The sequence below is a fragment of the Delphinus delphis genome, chromosome 4, assembly GCF_949987515.2.
Source record: "Delphinus delphis chromosome 4, mDelDel1.2, whole genome shotgun sequence".
In the NCBI taxonomy this organism is placed as follows: domain Eukaryota; kingdom Metazoa; phylum Chordata; class Mammalia; order Artiodactyla; family Delphinidae; genus Delphinus; species Delphinus delphis.
The window spans coordinates 48,897,923-48,920,344 of record NC_082686.1 but is presented as its reverse complement, the minus strand read 5'-3'; the positions used below and the strand labels follow the sequence as shown (position 1 = coordinate 48,920,344).

Genomic DNA, 22,422 nt, shown 5'->3' with positions numbered 1-22,422 from the left:
CCGCGAGTGTGAGGGTCCGGCACCCTCCTCCCGGACGCTGCTCGCGGGCCCAGCCTAGCCCGTGCCCGGCGGCGGAGCAGCTGCCAGGCGGAGCCGAGAGGGTGGGGGACGCGAAAGGAGCCGCACTTCCCACAGGAAGGAGGCCGGGGAAGCTGGGGGCGGGCCCTGGCCCGGGGTGGGGCGAAGGGGGCTTCGCCGGGGGCCGGCCCAGCCGCGGGGAGGGGCCGGGACGCGCGGGGTGCGCTGGGCCCGCCTCCTTCGGTGGCGCGGGAGGCGGTGGCTTCTTCCTTTTGCGGACGCTTTTGGGCGGCCGTTGCAGGTGCAGTGTGTGTGCGTTTAAAAATTCTGTTTGTGCGGATGGTTTGGGAGCGGCGCGGTCCGCCCAGAGCCCGGCCGCTTTCTGCAGTGCGTTCCGCTAGGGTGTTGGCCAGCGGGTTTGAGCTTCTGCTGATCCGCTTGCCGGGGTTCCTCTTTGTGCTACTGCGGCGTGAATAAGGAATCTTACAGTCGTGTGCAGAAGTGATTTCGAGTGACTGTGTGGAAACAGTCATTTGAGCCTAGTTTTTAGGACAAGAATTTTAAAAGCAGGTACTCTCAATTCTGGGTATTTTAATATTCTTCCGTTTGCCGTAGTGAAGAGCGATTTGGACACTGTGAGGCACTGTGTATACCCCAGAAAAGATGAGGTTTCTGGGACTGTTATGGTTCGGGAGTGTGGCTTTAAAGTTTGACTCCTTGGGAACCAGGTTAGGGAAGGAGAGAAAGGGTCCTTCGGGTTTTTGTTTTTGTTTTTTACCGTCCTCACTCTCCAAAAAGTTGATGAATATTCAAATCGTTTATAATTTGTAAAAGTTTGCAGGCCTATAGAATAGGTTTCGTCAGGAACGATTCCGTATGGTTCTGCAGAAATTAACTTATGGAACTTAATCTGTGAGTAAGGAAGTTAGACTACTGAATATGAACTTTTCTGGACAGGTCTTTTTGCATTTTAAATAATTTTTTCGTGTTTTCAAAAACAGTCCAGCTCTCTATATTCTTCTTAAAAGCTTTTCCTTATTTTATATTTTAAACCAATATCTGACTTAAATTCCTATAGCGACATGACTGAAGGGTAAATATGGAGTAATTGCTGCATTTTGTTAGGATTGATTTGGTCAGACATAGTTTTGTTGAACAAATGTCTCAGGTTTAATATTTTATGACATGTTAAAACGATAATTATAGCTAAAGATAACACGGATCAAGCTTTTACATGCAGGCATAGTGCTGAGCACTTAATTTATTTTTACATAGTATTTAATCCTCATCAAACCTTGTAAGATGAAAACATTTGTCTCTGTTTTACAGATGGGAAAACTAAAAGCACCAGGAGCTGACCTTTGGGATTTCAAACTTTTCTTAATCACTATTATATGGTGCTAAATGGGCTTAGTGTTCAGAATTTTCCTTCCCTAAATTGATTATCTGTGAGTGATAATCTAATCCAGTATTTTGTTTGTTTGATTTTTGTTTTAGTGTGCAGTGTCTTAAAAGACAAAAAAAAAAAACCTGGGACTGTGTTGATGTTTATTTTTTTTAATGAGAGATACATTTGTGGATAAGTAGACTTTTGAAGTCCTTAAATGTCCAGAACAGCTGTTCTCTAAATTTGGTACTAAACCCCTGAACAGGGAGGCCCTGAGATCCTTTCAGAGAATCCCCAAAGTCAAAATTATATTCATAATAATACTAAGGCATTATTTGCCTTTTTACTTATTGTATCACAAGTATACAGTGGCGTTTTCCAGAGGTTACATGACATGTGATAATATGGCAATAGATTGAATGCATATATGATAATCTGTCTTCTGTTAAACCACGCATTAAAAAGACTTGCAAAAGGGGCTTCCCTGGTGGCACAGTGGTTGAGAGTCCGCCTGCCGATGCAGGGGTCACGGGTTCGTGCCCCGGTCTGGGAAGATCCCACATGCTGCGGAGCGGCTGGGCCCGTGAGCCATGGCCGCTGAGCCTGCGTGTCCAGAGCCTGTGCTCCGCAACGGGAGAGGCCACAACAGTGAGAGGCCCGCATACCGCAAAAAAATAAAAAATTAAAAAAAGACTTGCAAAAATGTAAAGTAGCACACTTTTCTCACTAATTTTTTTATGTTTTGGTAAATAGTATTTTTCGTATAAATGCTATTTTTGTTAATATGTAATGGGTTTATGATACTATTTTATATCATTATTTTTATTATTTTAATATTTTTTCATTTAAAATGAGAATTCATAGCATCAGAGAAGTTTGCTCTCGATTATTAGCTATTCATTTTGATGTTTATTACATTAACACTTTGCTCATTTTACTTGTTTGTTATAGGCCTATTAAAATTATCAACACTGGGGACTTCCCTGGTGGTTCAGTGGTTAGGACTCCACGCTTCCACAGCAAGGGGCGTGGGTTCGATCCCTGGTTGGGGAACCAAGATCCCGCATGCTGCTTGGGACTGCCAAAAGGAAGAGAAAAAAAAAAATTAACAACGCTGCATAGACAGAAAAATAAACATTCTTGGACCTGGAACTGATAGCTGATAAAACATTCTTAACTGTCAGTTTTTAATGTGTCATACACTACAAATGGACCCTTTTTATAACAAACATACTCCAAAGCCCTGTAGATGTTTATCTGGGAATTAATAAGATCTAATCAGTGTAGATGCCAAGAAAAAAACGAATCCAAAGTCAGGGGTAGTTTACTGGGATTTATTATTTATGCTGCTTTTTCTAGAATGTTGCCATCATAAGCAATGCCATTATATCCTGGTAATCAAGCAAGTTTGTAGCAAGTTCACTTGTTTGAGCACAATGAAAAACTGGCTCAGTGCCTAAAGTTGACATATAGCAAATTTATTTCAGAACGTAAAATGTTAGTAGATAGTCTCATCCTCTCAACCCCTTATTTTATCCTGTATTATAGTTGTATGCTGGAGTTTCAAAATAAATGACTCTCTCCCCTGCCTCAGTCAAATGCTGACTTACGGGGATCTACAATTAATGCAAAATGTGAAGAGAAAATTAAATTAGTAGGAAAAAAGATTAAACTATGAAAATTATGTAATAGGTTAAATTAGCCACCTGCAGAGGTTCCTACCCTAAGAACTGATTTGTTTTATGGGGATAAATTGATGCTGACATTATCTAATCTAGAAGAGGAGGGTGTAATTTCTGAAAACCCAGCAAGAACTGGGTCTATGTTAATACAGCTATAACTGATCACTTTGTAACCTCTTTGAAAAACAAATCTGAATGACTAATATGTGTGGAGAAATAGAAATAGGAGCCACTATTCTCTGGGCCTCATCACTGATAGGGAGGGAGGGAGGTTCTTGAACAGCTAACAGGAGCAAATTGTTCAATTTGGCAGATCTCCGGAGTAAGGGTTCTCAACCCTGGACAGTTTTGCCTCCCAGGGAACATCTGACTATGTCTGGAGACAATACTGGTTGTCATAACTGGTGGTGGTGTTTGAGGGGCTGCTCTTGACGTCTGGTTAGGTGGAGGTCAGGAATGCTCCTAAACATTCCACAGTGCACAGGACAGGACAGTCTACCCACCTCTCCCTGCCCCACAAAAAGAATCATCTGGCCCAAAATGTCAACACTGCTGAGGTTGGAAAACGCTGCTCTAGAGTGAGAATCTGTTCCTCGAGTTGTTTTATCAGAGGTTGTTTACCCACTAAGTCTATGCTCAGTAAAGAACCTTTTAATGCTAATTTGGTATTTTGTGTGGACTTTCTTTTTGGGGGGAGGGGCTGCATTGGGTCTTTGTTGCTGCGTGCGCTTTCTCTAGTTGCGGCGAGTGGGGACTTCTTTTGGTTTCAGTGCACAGGCTTCTCATTGTGGTAGCTTCTCTTGTTGCGGAGCACAGGCTCTAGGCGTGCAGGCTTCAGTAGTTGTGGCATGTGGGCTCAGTAGTTGTAGCACATGGGTTTAGTTGCTCCGCAGCATGTGGGATCTTCCTGGACCAGGGCTTGAACCTGTGTCCCCTGCATTGGCAGGTGGGTTCTTAACCACTGTGCCACCAGAGAAGTCCCCTATGTGGACGTTTTTATGGAGGTTGACCATTGAGCATCATTTAATGCTTACGTAGTAGTTACCTTGTCTCAGACACTGTTCAAAGTGATTTATAAATATTAATATTTTATCATTATAACATGCTGTGAAGGTAAGTGCTCTTATCCCCATTTTGGCACAGAGAGGTTAGGTGACTTGGACATGGTCACAAAGCTAGTCAGTGGATTCAAATTTTCCTGCATAAAGTAATTTCTACCCCTTGTGGTAATTACCCACTCTTAAAATAGTAAGTTAACTACCTTTACACATTTATGTCTTTTCAGTGATTAATTTGAGTCAGATTCTTTCAGCTTAATCAGCTCTGGGCAAGCTAAAGAGGTCAGGTTCATGAATCTGTAAAGCTAGATTTAAGATGCATCCCATCAAAACACTAACACTAGAGTTAAAGAACTCCTAAAATATGATAGGATGATTTTTTTCAGACAGTTGATCGACTGTCATACATTAATATCTTTTTTTCTATAAATTTATTTATTTTTGGCTGCGTTGGGTCTTCGTTGCTGTGCAGCGAGCGGGGGTTACTCTTCGTTGTGGTGAGTGGGCTTCTCATTGCAGTGGCTTCTCTTGTTGAGGAGCAAGGGCTGTAGGCACACGGACTTCAGTAGTTGCGGCACGCGGGCTCAGTAGTTGTGGCGCTTGGGCTTAGTTGCTCCGCGGCATGTGGGATCTTCCCGGACCAGGGCTTGAACCTGTGTCCCCTGCATTGGCAGGCGGATTCCTAACCACTGCACCACCAGGGAAGTCCCGAGAATATAATTTTCCGAATTCATTAGTCCAGTGTGTACTTCTTTTAGTAAGTATGGGATACAATACAATTTGAGGAATATTGCTTAAATACTATCTGAAGGTTGATGTGCAAGTAATTTGGTATAATTTATCATCTTGAAACTCTTTTCAGGAATTTTCTATATACCTCTGTATCATTTTAACTAATTAACAGCCTTTTCATTGGCATTTTACTTGGGGATTGTGGGGGAAGAAGTTTCTGTCACAGGGATTGATAAATGTGTTCCTGGGTAAGTAGCATAGTATCCTGAAAGTCACATGACTTCTGGAGGCCCACTTATGCAGTTTACTAGGTGTGACTTTGGACAGGTTACCTCTTAGGGCTTCATTCTCCTTGTCTGTAGAATGGGAATTAATTGGTCCTCCCTTACAAGTATGATGGAGAGGGGGGAGTGTGTGTTAAGTGTTCCTCCCTGCTTCCTACCCCATCCCAACATTTTGAGTTGAAAGTTGAAATTCAAGGAGCTTCCCTGGTGGCGCAGTGGTTGAGAGTCCGCCTGACGATGCAGAGGACACAGGTTTGTGCCCCGGTCCGGGAAGATCCCACGTGCTGCGGAGCGGCTGGGCCCGTGAACCATGGCCGCTGAGCCTGTGCGTCCGGAGCCTGTGCTCCGCGACGAGAGAGGCCGCAACAGTGAGAGGCCCGCGTACCGCAAAAAAAAAAAAAAGAAAGTTGAAATTCAAAGTAGGGTTTTATGAGTGGCTCGTGTATAATCAAGTTTTGATAGATTGTGTATACTGTTATTTAATAAAACTCTAAAAGCTCATAGCTTTCAAAGACAAGAGATATATTTTACACTCATTACAAGTTTTGGTTGTGGTCCTTTTCAGGTTGCAGATTGGCTCCACCTGTTTTTTTCATCTACATTTCAGGCTAAAGGGCAGTATCCATCTGGAACATGCTGCTCTTTGACAGAGGGGACATAAGTCAGGGAACCGATGGGAAACATTGCTTCTTAAAGCTTCTGGTGACACATGGTATCCATCATATTCATTCATATTCCATTGGCCAAAGCTAATTGCATGGTGAAGCCTGATGGTAGTAGGGTGGAGAGTTATTAGCGTGAACCACATTATTATATTACTGTTTATGAAGGTCAAAAACAGTTGAATATTGGCAATTTCATATAGTTCCTATTGCATGAGTGAGTTGAAACTCACATGGAGATGGATGGTGCTACATAATCATACAGCGAGTAAATGAATAACTAAGAGTAAACAACAAAACAGTCTACTTCGGCATGGAGACAAATTGTCATTATAACATATCTTTGAAAAAAATGTATCTTAAATTCTAAATAATTCACTCTACATACTTTATGGGCATGTGTGTGTCTGTATACATGCACTTGAATATACATCAGTATACACAGATTAAATAATGAACAGTATAGGGCTTCCCTGGTGGCGCAGTGGTTGGGAGTCTGCCTGCCGATGCAGGGGACGCGGGTTCGTGCCCCGGTCCGGGAGGATCCCGCGTGCCGCGGGGCGGGTGGGCCCGTGGGCCATGGCCACTGAGCCTGCGCGTCCGGAGCCTGTGCTCCGTGATGGGAGGGGCCACAGCGGTGGGAGGCCCGCATACCGCAAAAAAAAATAATGAACAGTATAATCTTCAGTTTTCACATGAGAGCAGTATTAAATTTAACTAGTTAATTTTTGTTTCATTGTAGGTATATTAAAGCAAGTCAAAGATTACATTAAACAGTGTAGCAAATGCCAGGAGAAACTAGATCGATCCCGTCCTATATCAGATACTTCAGAAATGTTGGAAGAATTGGGACTAGACCTTGAATCTGGAGAAGAAAGTAATGAATCAGAGGATGACCTGAGCAACTTTACTTCGCCTCCAACTACAGCTTCCAAGCCTGCAAAAAAGAAGCCAGTATCCAAACATGAACTTGTATTTGTAAGTGGAACTTTCCATTCAGCTTAACATTGGTAACTAGTGTGTTAGTATTTATAGTCTTAACTGAATTTTTTCTTAAACCACTAAAACTGCTTCCCTTTTGGCACTGTCATTGTCATGTTGTTATATGCCCTAAAAGTTTGCTAATACTGCCTCTTCCTTAATCATAAGTATTCCTGTTGTTTCTTCTCATCAGAATGTAACTTGTTGGTTTGTTGTTAATTACTCCTCCTCTCTTCTTTTTAATAGTATATTGGTACAGGTAGACAGAATACATTTCTGGAAGCAGTCTCTGGGTCATGCAGCAAGGTAAAATTAAGCTGACTAGGTCTTTGTTTTTTGCCTGCATTAGTTTCTTATATCATCAAATAAATTTCTGACTAATAAGAGGAGGCAGCAAGAAGTGAGATGCAGATTTTCATTGGGTCAAGTAGAATGAACATAGAAGATAGTGAGAACAACGTATCTTTTTATTGAAATACATAGGTAATAAAGAATATCAGGTTATTTCTTCATATTAGTGGAATCTTTTACAAGGGAATAATGTGTCTTGTTTTAAATTCTGTTAAGGGTAAAAATACAGATGATATGTAATGCAACTCTTGGTCTCAAACTTATTTTGATAGGTTGACACCAAAGGAGTGGTGAAACGTTCTTCTCCAAAACATTGTCAGGCTGTCTTAAAACAGCTGAATGAACAGAGACTCTCTAACCAGTTCTGTGATGTTACTTTGTTAATTGAAGGAGAAGAGTACAAAGCTCATAAATCTGTTCTGTCAGCTAATAGCGAATATTTTCGAGATCTTTTTATTGAAAAAGGAGCTGTTTCCAGTCATGAGGCAGTGGTGGATCTTTCTGGTAAGAATTTTCTGATATTCTTGTTTTTTGTTAATAAGTATATACTGGAAGAGGGGTGTGTATATCTTACAAACTCAGGTTTTATGCTCAAGTGAGAGAAGCCCACTTACAGAAACAGACTAAGCTGAACTGTAAGGTCCTTCCTTTTAGTAGGGTTTCCAAGATAGAGTTGTGAAAAGGCTGTCATTTCCTATCACTATCCGTTAGCGGAGATGATTGTAGCAGTAGTAGAATTTCTGGGATTTACACTGTTAAAAACAGTTTGAGAGAAATCCATAATTGCACCAGTGTTATTACACTAAGTAAGTATATTACTTTAAAATTGACTGCCTGAATCTTATGTTGTGCAACATGAAATTGTAGAGCACTTATGTAGGTCTGTTGTTTTTCATTTTTTAAGATTAATAATCGTCATTCATTAGATTCGATAATCAAATTGTCAATATAGAATAATCAGAATTCCAGATGTGGTTTTTTCGTTTCTTTGGGGCTGCTGCTGTTGTTGTTATTATTATTAAATGAATAATTTGACTTTCTTTTGGCCTCACTAGAATTTATGTATTGGCTTAGGAGTCAACAAATGAAAATTTAGGAAGCATTAAAATAGGTAACCTTATTTATACATTTCCTCATAATATTAATTTGCTGTAATTCTTGAATTACTGACACCACTGTGTGAAATGTCATTTCCCCTTTCTTAAACAAAAAAATGACTTTATCCAGATATATAAATACTTACCTAGTTAACCACTGATCCTTTTCTACCTTATACTTGTTAAAACTCACCTTCTCTGGAAAGACAAATTCATATATTTTTCCTTAACAGTAGCTATATGTTTAATTACTAAAAAATATTTCTGAAGCATCCATTGTTTGCAAGGAACTGGCCTGGGCTATGGGGATACAGTGGTGAACAAAAACTTTTACAGAGCATAGAGTTGCATTACATCCTAGATTCGTGATATTTACTTTGGTGACTCAGAGGAGAAAATACATCTTATTCTGGGCCATCTGAATAATAAAACCTATCACAAGTGTAGTCTTGATGTGTTAGCTTTGGAATTTTTTCCTTATCTTTCATGCATCTTTTTTTTTTTTTTTTGGCGGTATGTGGGCCTCTCAGTGTTGTGGCCTTGGGCCCAGCCACTCCGCGGCATGTGGGATCTTCCCAGACCGGGCACAAACCCGCGTCCCCTGCATCGGCAGGCGGACTCTGAACCACTGCGCCACCAGGGAAGCCCTCATGTATCTTTTTTTTTTTGCTGTATGTGGGCCTCTCCCACTGCGAAGCACAGGCTCCGGACGCGCAGGCTCAGCGGCCACGGCTCATGGGCCCAGCCGCTCTGCGGCATGTGGGATCTTCCCGGACTGGGGCACGAACCCATGTCCCCTGCATCGGCAGGCGGACTCTCAACCACTGCGCCACCAGGGAAGCCCCTTCATGCATCTTTTATGCATCTGAAGCAGAAAGAAGAGTGTGTTGCTCTTTTCCAGTTTCTCAGCAGCTTATAATAGCAAATGAAATGTCTGCCCCCAAATAACTGCAGCACAGCATTCTATTATTCCAACAAAATATCTCATTTATTCTTCATTCTATATGCTTATTTTTATATATTGTTCAGCAAATATGGTGTAAACCAATAGCAGGTGAAGTAGACATTGTTAAAAATTTTGTTTGATTTTTAAATATTTAGTAGACTAATTATAAAATATGTGTAATGTATAAAAAAGCAATGATAAATGACATCTGTTTTCTAATTACCTAGTTTAATGGTTGTTGAATTCATCAGTATTTTCCTTTATGTTGTTTATGCTTTAAAAAAAAATTCTTCCCTACTCAGTCGTAAAGATATTTTCATATACTGCCTTATAGTTTTCCTTTCATATTTAACTTTTAATCTATTTGGAATTTTTTTTTTGATGGTGTGAGATAGGTGTTTGATTTCATTTTTTCCCATTTTGTTTCAGAACCATTTAGTGAAAACTCCCTTTTCTTCCTACCCATCAGCCATGCAAATTCTCTTAAAAAACACATTTTCACATGTTTGGTACTGATTATAAGCTTTTTTCCAGTCTATTGGTTGTCTCTTCTCACACTATTATTGCTTGGTCTTAATGACCTTAGCTTTATAATAATGAAAGTCTCCCACCTTAATTATTCAGGTGGGTCTTAGTTATCCATAACTCTTTGCTGTTCCATATAAACTATTAAAGCAGCTTGTGTGCTTCCATAAAAAGAAGAAAAATGTATTTTGTTAGGGATTACATCGAATTAATAAAGTTTTAGAGGTTTTTCCATAAAAGTCTCACACATCTTTTGTTAGATTATTCTAAGGTAGTTTATACTTTTTGATACTACTATAATTTGTTTTCTTAAAATTATATTATTTCTGATTTATTTTTGGTAACTGTTGATTCTATATACAGTAGTACTGAATATAGAATCAACAAAGTAGTACTGTATATAGAGTACTGTATATAGTAGTACTGTATATAGAATCAACAAAGAATCTATAGATAAATGTCTGAATGACTACTAGTCATTCAGACATTTATCTATACTCTTTGAGATTTTCCATATAAAACAAATACTGAATATATTAATATATTATCTGCTAATAGTAATTTTTTTTCCCCTACCTTTCCAGTCCTTATATTTTGAACTTTTTTTTTCTCGCTTTACAGTGCTGTTTAGGACTTCAAAAGAACCCCAGCAGTTAAATAGAGGTAGTGATAGAGGGTTCATTTATTCCCATGGTAAAGAAAGACATGGGAATGCTTTTTTTTCTTTTTTAACCATGAAGTATATTATTTGGTGAATGTTTTAAATAGATAACCCTTTACCCCCTTTAACATTAAGGAAATTCCCTCTGAAATAGGTGTGGACTTACCACATACTTTTTCTGTATCCGTTGAGACCATCTTTTTTTCATTAACGTGGGAAATTACATTGGTTTACTAATGTTAACTCAATTTTTCATTCCTGAGATAAATCCAGTTTAGTCATAATATATCATCTTTTGTACAAACTGCTGTGTTTGGTTTAGAATGCTAATATTGTTAGACTGTTTCCAAGTGTATTCATGAGTAATTTTCCTTTTTCACACTGTTTCTGTCATGTTTTGATATCAGAGTTGGTTTAGTCTTATAGATTGTGTATTCCCTCCAATTTTTTACATTCACTGAAGTAGTTACTATGAGATTAGAATTATTTGTTTCTTGAATTTTTGGTAGAATGGTGGCTAAAATTGACTGGACTTTTGGGGGAAGATTTTTAGGTACTAATTCGACAAGTTTAATGGTTAGGGAATTCTTTAGGTTTTCTATTTCATCTTGAGTAATTTATAGAAAGTTTTGCCATAATATGTCAATTTCATCTAAATATTCAAGTTTCTTGGCACAATTTTTGTTGTTGGTGGTGGTGGTGCCACGCGGCCTGTGGGAATCTTAGTTCCCGACCACAGACTGAACCTGGACCCTCGGCAGTGAAAGCGCAGAGTCCTAACCACTGGACTGCCAAGGAATTCCAGCACAAAATTTTTTAATATTCTCTTCTAAATGCCTCCAGTGACTGTAGATTTGTCTCTTTCATTCCTTCTGCCTTCTCTCTCATTTCTGAATTTTTTTTACTAGAGGTTTACTGACTTTTTAAAAAAAAAGTTGGCAGACTATAACTTGTAGGGTGGCCCACTGCCTGCTTTTGTAAATAAAGTTTTATTGGGAGACAGCCACACCCATGTATTTATATATTGTCTGTGGCTGCTTTTGAGCTTACAAGGGCAGAATTGAATAGTTGCTACATAAACTAGTGACCCACAAAACCTAAAATATTTGCTTATCTTGCTCTTTACAGAAAAACTCTCCTAAGCCCTATGCCAAAGCATAATTTTTTAAATGTTAAAAACCTAACTTTTATGCAAATACTATAGTACAAGGTTTTATATGATTAATTTAGGAAACCAGTAAGATGTTAAAACTGTTTCTAATAGAATTCTGAAGAAAAGAATTGTATATATTGTCTTTCAACCAGAGAAATGAATTTGCTCAAAATGAGTTTGCTAACAGATTGGTTAATACTCTATAGAGAAATGAACTGTAAGTTTTGGAGTTATATTTCCTACCCTGATAGAAAAAGCTTCTTAATCTTTCACATTTCATTTGCATTTGCAATTACTTTTCTGTAAATTAATTTTTAGAGTTATAAAATAATCTAGTCAATAGCAGTCAATCAGTGGTGCCTGCTCAACACTACTTTTTTAAAAATTTTATTTATTTATTTTGGCTGCGTTGGGTCTGTTGCTGCGCGTGGGCTTTCTCTAGTTGCAGCGAGCAGGGGCTACTCTTTGTTGCGGTGCGCGGGCTTCTCATTGCAGTGGCTTCTCTTGTGGAGCACAGGCTCTAGGCACACAGTCTTCAGTAGCTGTGGCATGCGGGCTCAGTAGTTGTGGCACATGGGCTCTAGAGCACAGGCTCAGTAGTTGCGGCACACGGGCTTAGTTGCTCCACAGCATTTGGGATCTTCCTGGATCAGGGCTTGAACCCGTGTCCCCTGCATTGGCAGGCGGGTTCTTAACCACTGTGCCACCAGGGAAGTCCCTCAACACTACTCTTAAAGAACACCTGACTACAAGGATATATTATACAGAACAGAAAATATAGCCAATATTTTACAGTAACTATAAATGGAGCATAACCTTTAAAAATTGTGGAACACTATGTTGTATACCTGAAAATTATGTAATACTGTACGTACACTGTACCTTGATAAACAAAAACCCAATATTTTTGCCTGATAACCAAATTTTTCTTTATTGAAGTAGAGTTGGTTTACACTGTTGTGTTAATTTCTGCTGTACAGCAAAGTGATTCAGTTATACATATATATACATTCTTTCTTTTTTTTTTTTTTTTTTTTTGTACGCGGGCCTCTCACTGTTGTGGCCTCTCCCGCTGCGGAGCACAGGCTCCAGACGCTCAGGCTCAGCGGCCATGGCTCACGGGCCCAGCCGCTCCATGGCATGTGGGATCTTCCCAGACCAGGGCACGAACCCGTGTCCTCTGCATCGGCAGGTGGACTCTCAAGCACTGCGCCACCAGAGAAGGCCCCTATACATTCTTTCTTAATTCTTTCCATTATGGTTTATTACTGGATATTGAATATAGTTCCCTGTGCTATACAGTAGGACCTTGCTGTTATCCATTCTACATATAATAGTTTGCATCCGCTAACCCCAAACTCCCACTCCATCCCTCCACCACTCCCCCTCCCTGTTGGCAACTACAAGTCTGTTCTCTATGTCTGTGAGTCTTTCTGTTTCGTACACAAGTTCATTTGTGTCATATTTTAGATTCCACTTAAAACTGATATCATATGGTATTGTCTTTTGCTGTTTGACTTACTTCACTTAGTATGATAATCTCTAGGTCCAACCATGTTGCAGCAAATGGCATTATTTCATTCTTTTTTATGGCTGAGTAATATTCCATTGTATATATATGTACCACATCTTTATCCATTCATCTGTCAGTGAACATTTAGATTGTTTCTATGTCTTGGCTATTGTAAATAGTGCTGCTGTGATCATAGGGGTGCATGTATCTTTTTGAATTATAGTTTTGTGTGGATATATGCCCAGGAGTGGGATTGCTGGATCATATGGCAACTCTATTTTTAGTTTTTTGAAGAACCTCCATACTATTTTCCATAGTGGCTGCACCAATTTACATTCTCACCAACAGTGTAGGAGGGTTCCCTTTTCTCCACACCCTCTTCAGCATTTGTTATTTGTAGACTTTTTGGTGGTGGGTGGGGCGGTGGCACAGCATGGCTTGCGGGATCTTAGTTCCCTGACCAGAGATTGAACCAGCAGCGTTCCTCAGCAGTGAAAGCACAGAGTCATAACCACTGGACCGCCGAGGAATTCCCATTTGTAAGCTTTTTTTTTTTTTACATCTTTATTGGAGTATAATTGCTTTACAGTGGTGTGTTAGTTTCTGCTTTATAACAAAGTGAATCAGTTATACATATACATATGTTCCCATATAACTTCCCTCTTGCGTCTCCCTCCCTCCCACCCTCCCTATCCCACCCCTCTAGGTGGTCACAGAGCACCAAGCTGATCTCCCTGTGCTATGCGGCTGCTTCCCACTATCTATCTATTTTACGTTTGCTAGTGTATATATGTCCATGCCACTCTCTCACTTTGTCACAGCTTACCCTTCCCCCTCCCCATATCCTCAAGTCCATTCTCCGGTACGTCTGTGTCTTTATTCCTATCTTACCCCTAGGTTCTTCTTGATATTTTTTTTCTTAAATTGCATATATATGTGTTAGCATATGGTATTTGTCTTTCTCTTTCTGACTTACTTCACTCTGTATGACAGACTCTAGGTCCATCCACCTCATTACAAAGAGCTCAATTTCGTTTCTTTTTATGGCTGAGTAATATTCCATTGTATATATGTGCCACATCTTCTTTATCCATTCATCTGATGATGGACACTTAGGTTGTTTCCATGTCCTGGCTATTGTAAATAGAGCTGCAATGAACATTTTGGTACATGACTGTTTTTGAATTATGGTTTTCTCAGGGTATATGCCCAGTAGTGGGATTGCTGGGTCATATGGTAGTTCTATTTGTAGTTTTTTAAGGAACCTCCATACTGTTCTCCATAGTGGCTGTACCAATTCACATTCCCACCAGCAGTGCAAGAGTGTTCCCTTTTCTCCACACCCTCTCTAGCATTTATTGTTTCTAGATTTTTTTGATGATGGCCATTCTGACTGATGTGAGATGATATCTCATTGTACTTTTGATTTGCATTTCTCTAATGATTAATGATGTTGAGCATTCTTTCATGTGTTTGTTGGCAGTCTGTATACCTTCTTTGGAGAAATGTCTATTTAGGTCTTCTGCTCATTTTTGGATTGGGTTGTTTGTTTTTTTGTTATTGAGCTGCATGAGCTGCTTGTAAATTTTAGAGATTAATCCTTTCTCAGTTGCTTCATTTGCAAATATTTTCTCCCATTCTGAGGGTTGTCTTTTGGTCTTGTTTATGGTTTCCTTTGCTGTGCAAAAGCTTTGAAGTTTCATTAGGTCCCATTTGTTTATTTTTGTTTTTTATTTCCATTTGTCTAGGAGGTGGGTCAAAAAGGATCTTGCTGTGATTTATGTCATAGAGTGTTCTGCCTATGTTTTCCTCTAAGAGTTTGATAGTTTCTGGCCTTACATTTAGGTCTTTAATCCATTTTGAGCTTATTTTTCTGTATGGTGTTAGGGAGTGATCTAATCTCATACTTTTACATGTACCTGTCCAGTTTTCCCAGCACCACTTATTGAAGAGGCTGTCCTTTCTCCACTGTACATTCCTGCCTCCTTTATCAAAGATAAGGTGACCATATGTCCGTGGGTTTATCTCTGGGCTTTCTATCTTGTTCCATTGATCTGTCTTTCTGTTTTTGTGCCAGTACCATACTGTCTTGATTACTGTAGCTTTGTAGTATAGTCTGAAGTCAGGGAGCCTGATTCCTCCAGCTCCATTTTTCATTATCAAGATTGCTTTGGCTATTCGGGGTCTTTTGTGTTTCCATACAAATTGTGAAATTTTTTGTTCTAGTTCTGTGAAAAATGCCAGTGGTAGTTTCATAGGGATTGCATTGAATCTGTAGATTGCTTTGGGTAGTAGAGTCATTTTCACAATGTTGATTCTTCCAATCCAAGAACATGGTGTATCTCTCTATCTATTTGTATCATCTTTAATTTCTTTCATCAGTGTCTTACAATTTTCGGCATACAGGTCTTTTGTCTCCTTGGGTAGGTTTATTCCTAGATATTTTACTTTTTGTTGCTATGGTAAATGGGAGTGTTTTCTTGGTTTCACTTTCAGATTTTTCATCATTAGTGTATAGGAATGCCAGAGATTTCTGTGCATTAATTTTGTATCCTGCTACTTTACCAAATTCATTGATTAGCTCTAGTAGTTTTCTGGTAGCATCCTTAGGATTCTCTATGTATAGTATCATGTCATCTGCAAAGAGTGACAGCTTCACTTCTTCTTTTCCGATTTGGATTCCTTTTATTTCCTTTTTTTCTCTGATTGCTGTGGCTAAAACTTCCAAAACTATGTTGAATAAGAGTGGTGAGAGTGGGCAACCTTGTCTTGTTCCTGATCTTAGTGGAAATGCTTTCAGTTTTTCACCGTTGAGGACGATGTTGGCTGTGGGTTTGTAATATATGGCCTTTATCATGTTGAGGAAAGTTCCTTCTATGCCTACTTTCTGGAGTGTTTTTATCATAAATGGGTGTTGAATTTTCTTGAAAGCTTTCTCTGCATCTATTGAGATGACCATATGGTTTTTCTCGTTCAGTTTGTTAATATGGTGTATCATGTTGATTGATTTGCATATATTGAAGAATCCTTGCATTCCTGGAATAAACCCCACTTGATCATGGTGTATGATCCTTTTAATGTGCTGTTGGATTCTGTTTGCTAGTATTTTGTTGAGGATTTTTGCATCTATGTTCATCAGTGATATTGGCCTGTAGTTTTCTTTCCTTGTGACATCCTTGTCTGGTTTTGGTATCAGGGTGATGGTGGCCTCGTAGAATGAGTTTGGGAGTGTTCCTCCCTATGCTATATTTTGGAAGAGTTTGAGAAGGATAGGTGTTAGCTCTCCTCTAAATGTTTGATAGAATTCACCCGTGAAGCCATCTGGTCCTGGGCTTTTGTTTGTTGGAAGATTTTTTTTTTTTTTTTTTCCCAGTACGCAGGCCTCTCACTGTTGTGGCTTCTCCCGTTGCAGAGCACAGGCTCCGGACGCACAGGCTCAGTGGCCATGGCTCACGGGCCTAGCCGCTCCGCGGCATGTGGGATCTTCCCGGACCGGGGCACGAACCCGTGTCCCCTGCATCGGCAGGCAGACTCGCAACCACTGCACCACCAGGGAAGCCCTGTTGGAAGATTTTTAATCACGGTTTCAATTTCAGTGCTTGTGATTGGTCTGTTTATATTTTCTGTTTCTTTCTGGTTCAGTCTCAGAAGCTGTGCTTTTCTAAGAATTTGTCCATTTCTTCCAGGTTGTGCATTTTACTGGCATAGAGTTGCTTGTAGTAATCTCTCATGATCATTTGTATTTCTGCAGTGTCAGTTGTTACTTCTCCTTTTTCATTTCTAAATCTATTGATTTGAGTCTTCTCCCTTTTTATCTTGATGAGTCTGGCTAATGGTTTATCAATTTTGTTTATCTTCTCAAAGAACCAGCTTTTAGTTTTATTGATCTTTGCTATCGTTTCCTTCATTTCTTTTTAATTTATTTCTGATCTGGTCTTTATGATTTCTTTCCTTCTGCTAACTTTGGGGTTTTTTTCTTCTTCTTTCTCTAATTGCTTTAGGTGCAAGGTTAGGTTGTTTATTCAAGATGTTTCCTGTTTCTTAAAGTAGGATTGTATTGCTATAAACTTCCCTCTTAGAACTGCTTTTGCTGCCTCACATAGGTTTTGGGTTGTCGTGTCTCCATTGTCATTTGTTTCTAGGTATTTTTTGATTTCCTCTTTGATTTCTTCAGTGATCAATTCGTTATTAAGTAGTGTATTGTTTTGCCTCCATGTGTTTGTATTTTTTACAGATCATTTCCTGTAATTGATACCTAGTCTCATAGCGTTGTGGTCAGAAAAGATAATTGATACAATTTCAATTTTCTTAAATTTACCAAGGCTTGATTTGTGACCCAGGATATGGTCTATCCTGGAGACTGTTCCATGAACACGTGAGAAAAATGTGTATTCTGTTGTTTTTGGATGGAGTGTCCTATAATATCAGTTAAGTCCATCTTGTTTAATGTATCATTTAAAGCTTGTGTTTCCTTATTTATTTTCATTTTGGATGATCTGTCCATTGGTGAAAGTGGAGTGTTAAAGTCCCCTACTATGAATGTGTTACTGTCGATTTCCCCTTTTTTGGCTGTTGGTATTTGCCTTATGTATTGAGGTGCTCCTATGTTGGCTGCATAAATAGTTACAGTTGTTATATCTTCTTCTTGGATGAATCCCTTGATCATTATGTAGTGTCCTTCTTTGTCTCTTCTAATAGTCTTTATTTTTATTTTTTTTTTGCGGTACACAGGCTTCTCACTGTTGTGGCCTCTCCCGTTGCGGAGCACAGGCTCCAGACGCGCAGGCTCAGCGGCCATGGCTCACGGGCCTAGCCGCTCCGCAGCATGTGGGATCTTCCCAGACCAGGGCACGAACCCGTGTCCCCTGCATCGGCAGGTGGACTCTTAACCACTGTGCCACCAGGGAAGCCCTAATAGTCTTTATTTTAAAGTCTACTTTGTCTGATATGAGAATTGCTACTCCAGCTTTCTTTTGGTTTCCATTTGCATGGAATATCTTTTTGCATCTCCTCAGTTTCAGTCTGTATGTGTCCCTAGGTCTGAAGTGGGTCTCTTGTAGACAGCATATATATGGGTCTTGTTTTTGTATCCATTCAGCCAGTCTGTGTCTTTTGGTGGGAGCATTTAATCCATTTACATTTAAGGTAATTATTGATAAGTATTGTTCCTATTCCCATTTTCTTCATTGTTTTGGGTTTGTTATTATAGGTCTTTTCCTTCTCTTCTGTTTCTTGCCTAGAGAAGATCCTTTAGCATTTGTTGTAAAGTTGGTTTGGTGGTGGTGAACTCTCTCAGCTTTTGCTTGTCTGTAAAGGTTTTAATTTCTCCATCAAATCTGAATGAGATCCTTGCTGGGTACAGTAATCTTGGTTGTAGGTTTTTCTCCTTCATCACTTTAAATTTGTCCTGCCAGTCCCTTCTGGCTTGCAGAGTTTCTGCTGAAAGATCATTAACCTTATGGGGCTTCCCTTGTGTGTTACCTATTGTTTTTCCCTTGCTGCTTTTAATATGTTTTCTTTGTATTTAATTTTTGACAGTTTGATTAATATGTGTCTTGGCATGTTTCTCCTTGGATTTATCCTGTATGGGACTCTCTGTGCTTCCTGGACTTGATTAACTATTTCCTTTCCCATATTAGGGAAGTTTTCAATTATAATCTCACATATTTTCTCAGTCCCTTTGTTTTTCTCTTCTTCTTCTGGAACCCCTATAATTTGAATGTTGGTGCGTTTAATGTTGTCCCAGAGGTCTCGGAGACTGTCCTCAGTTCTTTTCATTCTTTTTTCTTTATTCTGCTCTGCAGTAGTTATTTCCACTATTTTATCTTCCAGGTCACTTATCCATTCTTCTGCCTCAGTTGTTCTCCTATTGATCCCTTCTAGAGTATTTTTGTTTTTTTGTTTGTTTTTGAGGTATGCGGGCCTCTCACTGTTGTGGCCTCTCCTTTGCAGAGCACAGGCTCCGGATGCGCAGGGTCAGCAGCCATGGCTCACGGACCCAGCCACTCTGCAGCATGTGGGATCTTCCCGTACTGGGGCACGAACTTGTGTCCCCCGCATCGGCAGGTGGACTCTCAACCACTGTGCCACCAGGGAAGCCCCCTTCTAGAATATTTTTAATTTCATTTATTGTGTTGTTCATCGTTGCTTGTTTCATCTTTAGTTCTTCTAGGTTCTTGTTAAATGTTTCTTGTATTTTCTCTATTATATTTCCAAGATTTTGGATCATCTTTACTATCATTTTTCTGAATTCTTTTTCAGGTAGACTGCCTATTTCGTCTTCATTTGTTAGGTCTGGTGGGTTTTTATCTTGCTCCTTCATCTGCTGTTTGTTTTTCTGTCTTCTCATTTTGCTTATCTTACTGTGTTTGGGGTCTCCTTTTTGCAGGCTGCAGGTTCATAGTTCCCGTTGTTTTTGGTGTCTGTCCCCAGTGGCTAAAGTTGGTTCAGTGGGTTGTGTAGGCTTCCTGATGGAGGGGACTAGTGCCTGTGTTCTGCTGCATGAAGCTGGATCTTGTCTTTCTGGTGGGCAGGTCCACGTTTTGTGGTGTGTTTTGGGGTGTCTGTGGACTTACTATGATTTTAGGCAGCCTCTCTGCTAATGGGTGGGGTTGTGTTCCTGTTTTGCTAGTTGTTTGGCATAGGTTGTCCAGCACTGTAGCTTGCTGGTCATTGAGTGAAGCTGGGTGCTGGTGTTGAGATGGAGATCTCTGGGAGATTTTCACCGTTTGATATTATGTGGAGCTGGGAGGTCCCTTGTGGACCAGTGTCCTGAAGTTGGCTCTCCCACCTCAGAGGCACAGCACTGACTCCTGGCTTCAGCACCAAGAGCCTTTCATCCACATGGCTCAGAATAAAAGGGAGAAAAAGTAGAAAGAAAGAAAGAGAGAAAGAGAGGAAGGAAGGAAGGAAGGATAAAAGAAAATAAAGTAAGGTAAAATAAAATAAAGTTATTAAAATAAAAAAATATTTAAAAAAATTTTTTAAGTAGAAAAACAAACAAAAAACTGGTCGGATAGAACCCTAGGACAAATGGTGAAAGAAAGCTACACAGACAAAATCTCACACAGAAGCATACACATACACACTCACAAGAAGAGGAAAAGGGGAAAAAATAATAAATCTTGCTCTCAAAGTCCACCTCCTCAATTTGGGAAGATTCGTTGTCTATTCAGGTATTGCACAGATGCAGGGTACATCAAGTTGATTGTGGAGCTTTAATCTGCTGCTCCTGAGGCTGTTGGGAGAGATTTCCCTTTCTCTTCTTTGTTCTCACAGCTCCCAGGGGCTCAGCTTTGGATTTGGCCCCGCCTTTGCATGTAGGTCGCTGGAGGGTGACTGCTCTTCGCTCACACAGGACGGGGTTAAAGGAGCCGCTGATTCGAGGGCTCTGGCTCACTCAGGCCAGTGGGAGGGAGGGGTACGGAGTGCGGGGCGAGCCTGCAGCGGCAGAGGCCAGCGTAACGTTGCACCAGCCTGAGGCTCGCTGTGCGTTCTCCTGGGGAAGTTGTCCCTGGATCCCGGGAACCTGGCAGTGGCGGGCTGCACAGGCTCCCGGGAGGGGAGGTGTGAATAGTGACCTGTGCTCGCACACAGGCTTCTTGGTGGCGGCAGTAGCAGCCTTAGCGTCTCATGCCCATCTCTGTGGTCCGCGCTTTTAGCCGCGGCTCGCGCCCGTCTGTGGAGCTCCTTTAAGCGGCGCTCTTAATCCCCTCTCCTTGCGCACCAGGAAATAAAGAGGGAAGAAAAAGTCTCTTGCCTCTTCGGCAGGTCCAGACTTTTTCCCGGACTCCCTCCCGGCTAGCCGTGGTGCACTAACCCCTTCAGGCAGTGTTCAAGCTGCCAGTCCTCTCCCTGCGCTCTGCTCCAACTGAAGCCAGATCCTCAGCTCCCAGGTGAGCTGACAAGCCTTTCGGGCTGGTGAGTGCTGGTCGGGCTGGTGAGTGCTGGTCGGCAACGATCCTCTGTGCGGAAATCTCTCTGCTTTGCCTACTGCACCCTTGTGGCTGCGCTCTCCTCAGCAGCTCCAAAGCTCCCCCCGCTCCGCCCCCCACAGTCTCCGCCAGTGAAGGGGCTTCTAGTGTGTGGAAACCTTTCCTCCTTCACAGCTCCCTCCCACTGGTGCAAGTCCCGTCCCTATTCTTTTGTCTCTGTTTATTCTTTTTTCTTTTGCCCTACCCAGGTACGTGGGGAGTTTTGTGCCTTTTGGGAGGTCTGAGGTCTTCTGCCAGCGTTCAGTAGGTGTTTTTTAGGAGTTCCACGTGTAGATGTATTTCTGATGTATCTGTGGATAGGAAGGTGATCTCTGCGTCTTACTCTTCTGCCATGTTTCCCCTCCGAGCACCCATTTGTAAACTTTTAATGATGGCCATTTTGACCAGTGTGAGGTGGTACCTCATTGTAGTTTTAATTTTCACTTCTCTAATAATTTAGCAATGATGAGCATCCTTTTTTTTTGTTTGTTTAATATTTATTTATTTGGCTGTGCCAAGTCTTAGTTGCAACATGCAGGATTTTTAGTTGTGCCATGCAAACTGTTAGTTGCAGCATGTGGAATCTAGTTGCCCAACCAGGAGTCAAACCCAGGCCTTCTGCATTGGGAGTGTGGAGTTCCAGCTCCTGGACCACCAGGGAAGTCCCTTGAGCATTTTTTCATAAACTTATTGGCCATCTTTGTGTTTTCTTTGCAGAAATGTCTCTTTAGTTCTTCTGCCCATTTTTTGATTGGGTTGTTTGTTTTTGTTGAATTGTATGAGCTGTTTGTATATTTTGGAGATTAAGCACTTGTCAGTCACATCTCTTGCAAATATTTTCTCCCATTCCATAGATTGTCTTTTCATTTTGTTTATGGTTTGCTTTGCTATGCAAAACTTGTAAGTTTAAGTCCCATTTGTTTATTTTTGCTTTTATGTCTATTGCCTTGGGCGACTGACCTAGGAAAACATTGGTACAATTTATGTCAGAGTATGTTTGGCCTATGTTCTTTTCTAGGAATTTTAGGGTGTCATGTCTTTTTTTTTTTAATAAATTTATTTATTTTTGGCTGCATTGAGTCTTCGTTGCTACGTATGGGCTTTCTCGAGTTGTGGCGAGTTGGGGCTACCCTTCGTTGCGGTGCACGGGCTTCTCATTGCAGTGGCTTCTCTTGTTGTGGAGCACAGGCTCTAGGCACGCAGGCTTCAGTAGTTGTGGCGTGCAGGCTCAAATAGTTGTGGCTCACAGGTTCTCGGGTGTAGGCTCAGTAGTTGTGGCGCATGGGCTTAGTTGCTCCGCGGCGTGTGGGATCTTCCCGGACCAGGGATCAAACCTGTGTTCCCTGCATTGGCAGGCGGATTCTTAACCACTGTGCCACCAGGAAAGTCCTGCCTCTTT

At 40.7% G+C, this 22,422-nt stretch overlaps 1 protein-coding gene across 3 annotated transcripts in view; it reads left to right on the top strand.

Annotated features, from left to right (window-relative positions):
* ZBTB11 (zinc finger and BTB domain containing 11) overlaps nt 1-22,422 on the top strand; it is a 40,771-nt gene that overhangs the window by 3,356 nt on the left and 14,993 nt on the right. Inside the window, exons 1-3 of one of the 3 annotated variants that reach the window (XM_060010582.1) lie at nt 288-319; nt 6,566-6,801; nt 7,428-7,659. In XM_060010582.1, coding sequence (XP_059866565.1) covers nt 6,658-6,801; nt 7,428-7,659 — 376 coding nt within the window. In that variant the 5' untranslated portion in view covers nt 288-319; nt 6,566-6,657. Of the gene's footprint in view, nt 1-287; nt 320-371; nt 589-6,565; nt 6,802-7,427; nt 7,660-22,422 lie in introns of those variants that run through there. The other 2 variants (XM_060010581.1, XM_060010579.1) reach the window with 2 other exon arrangements.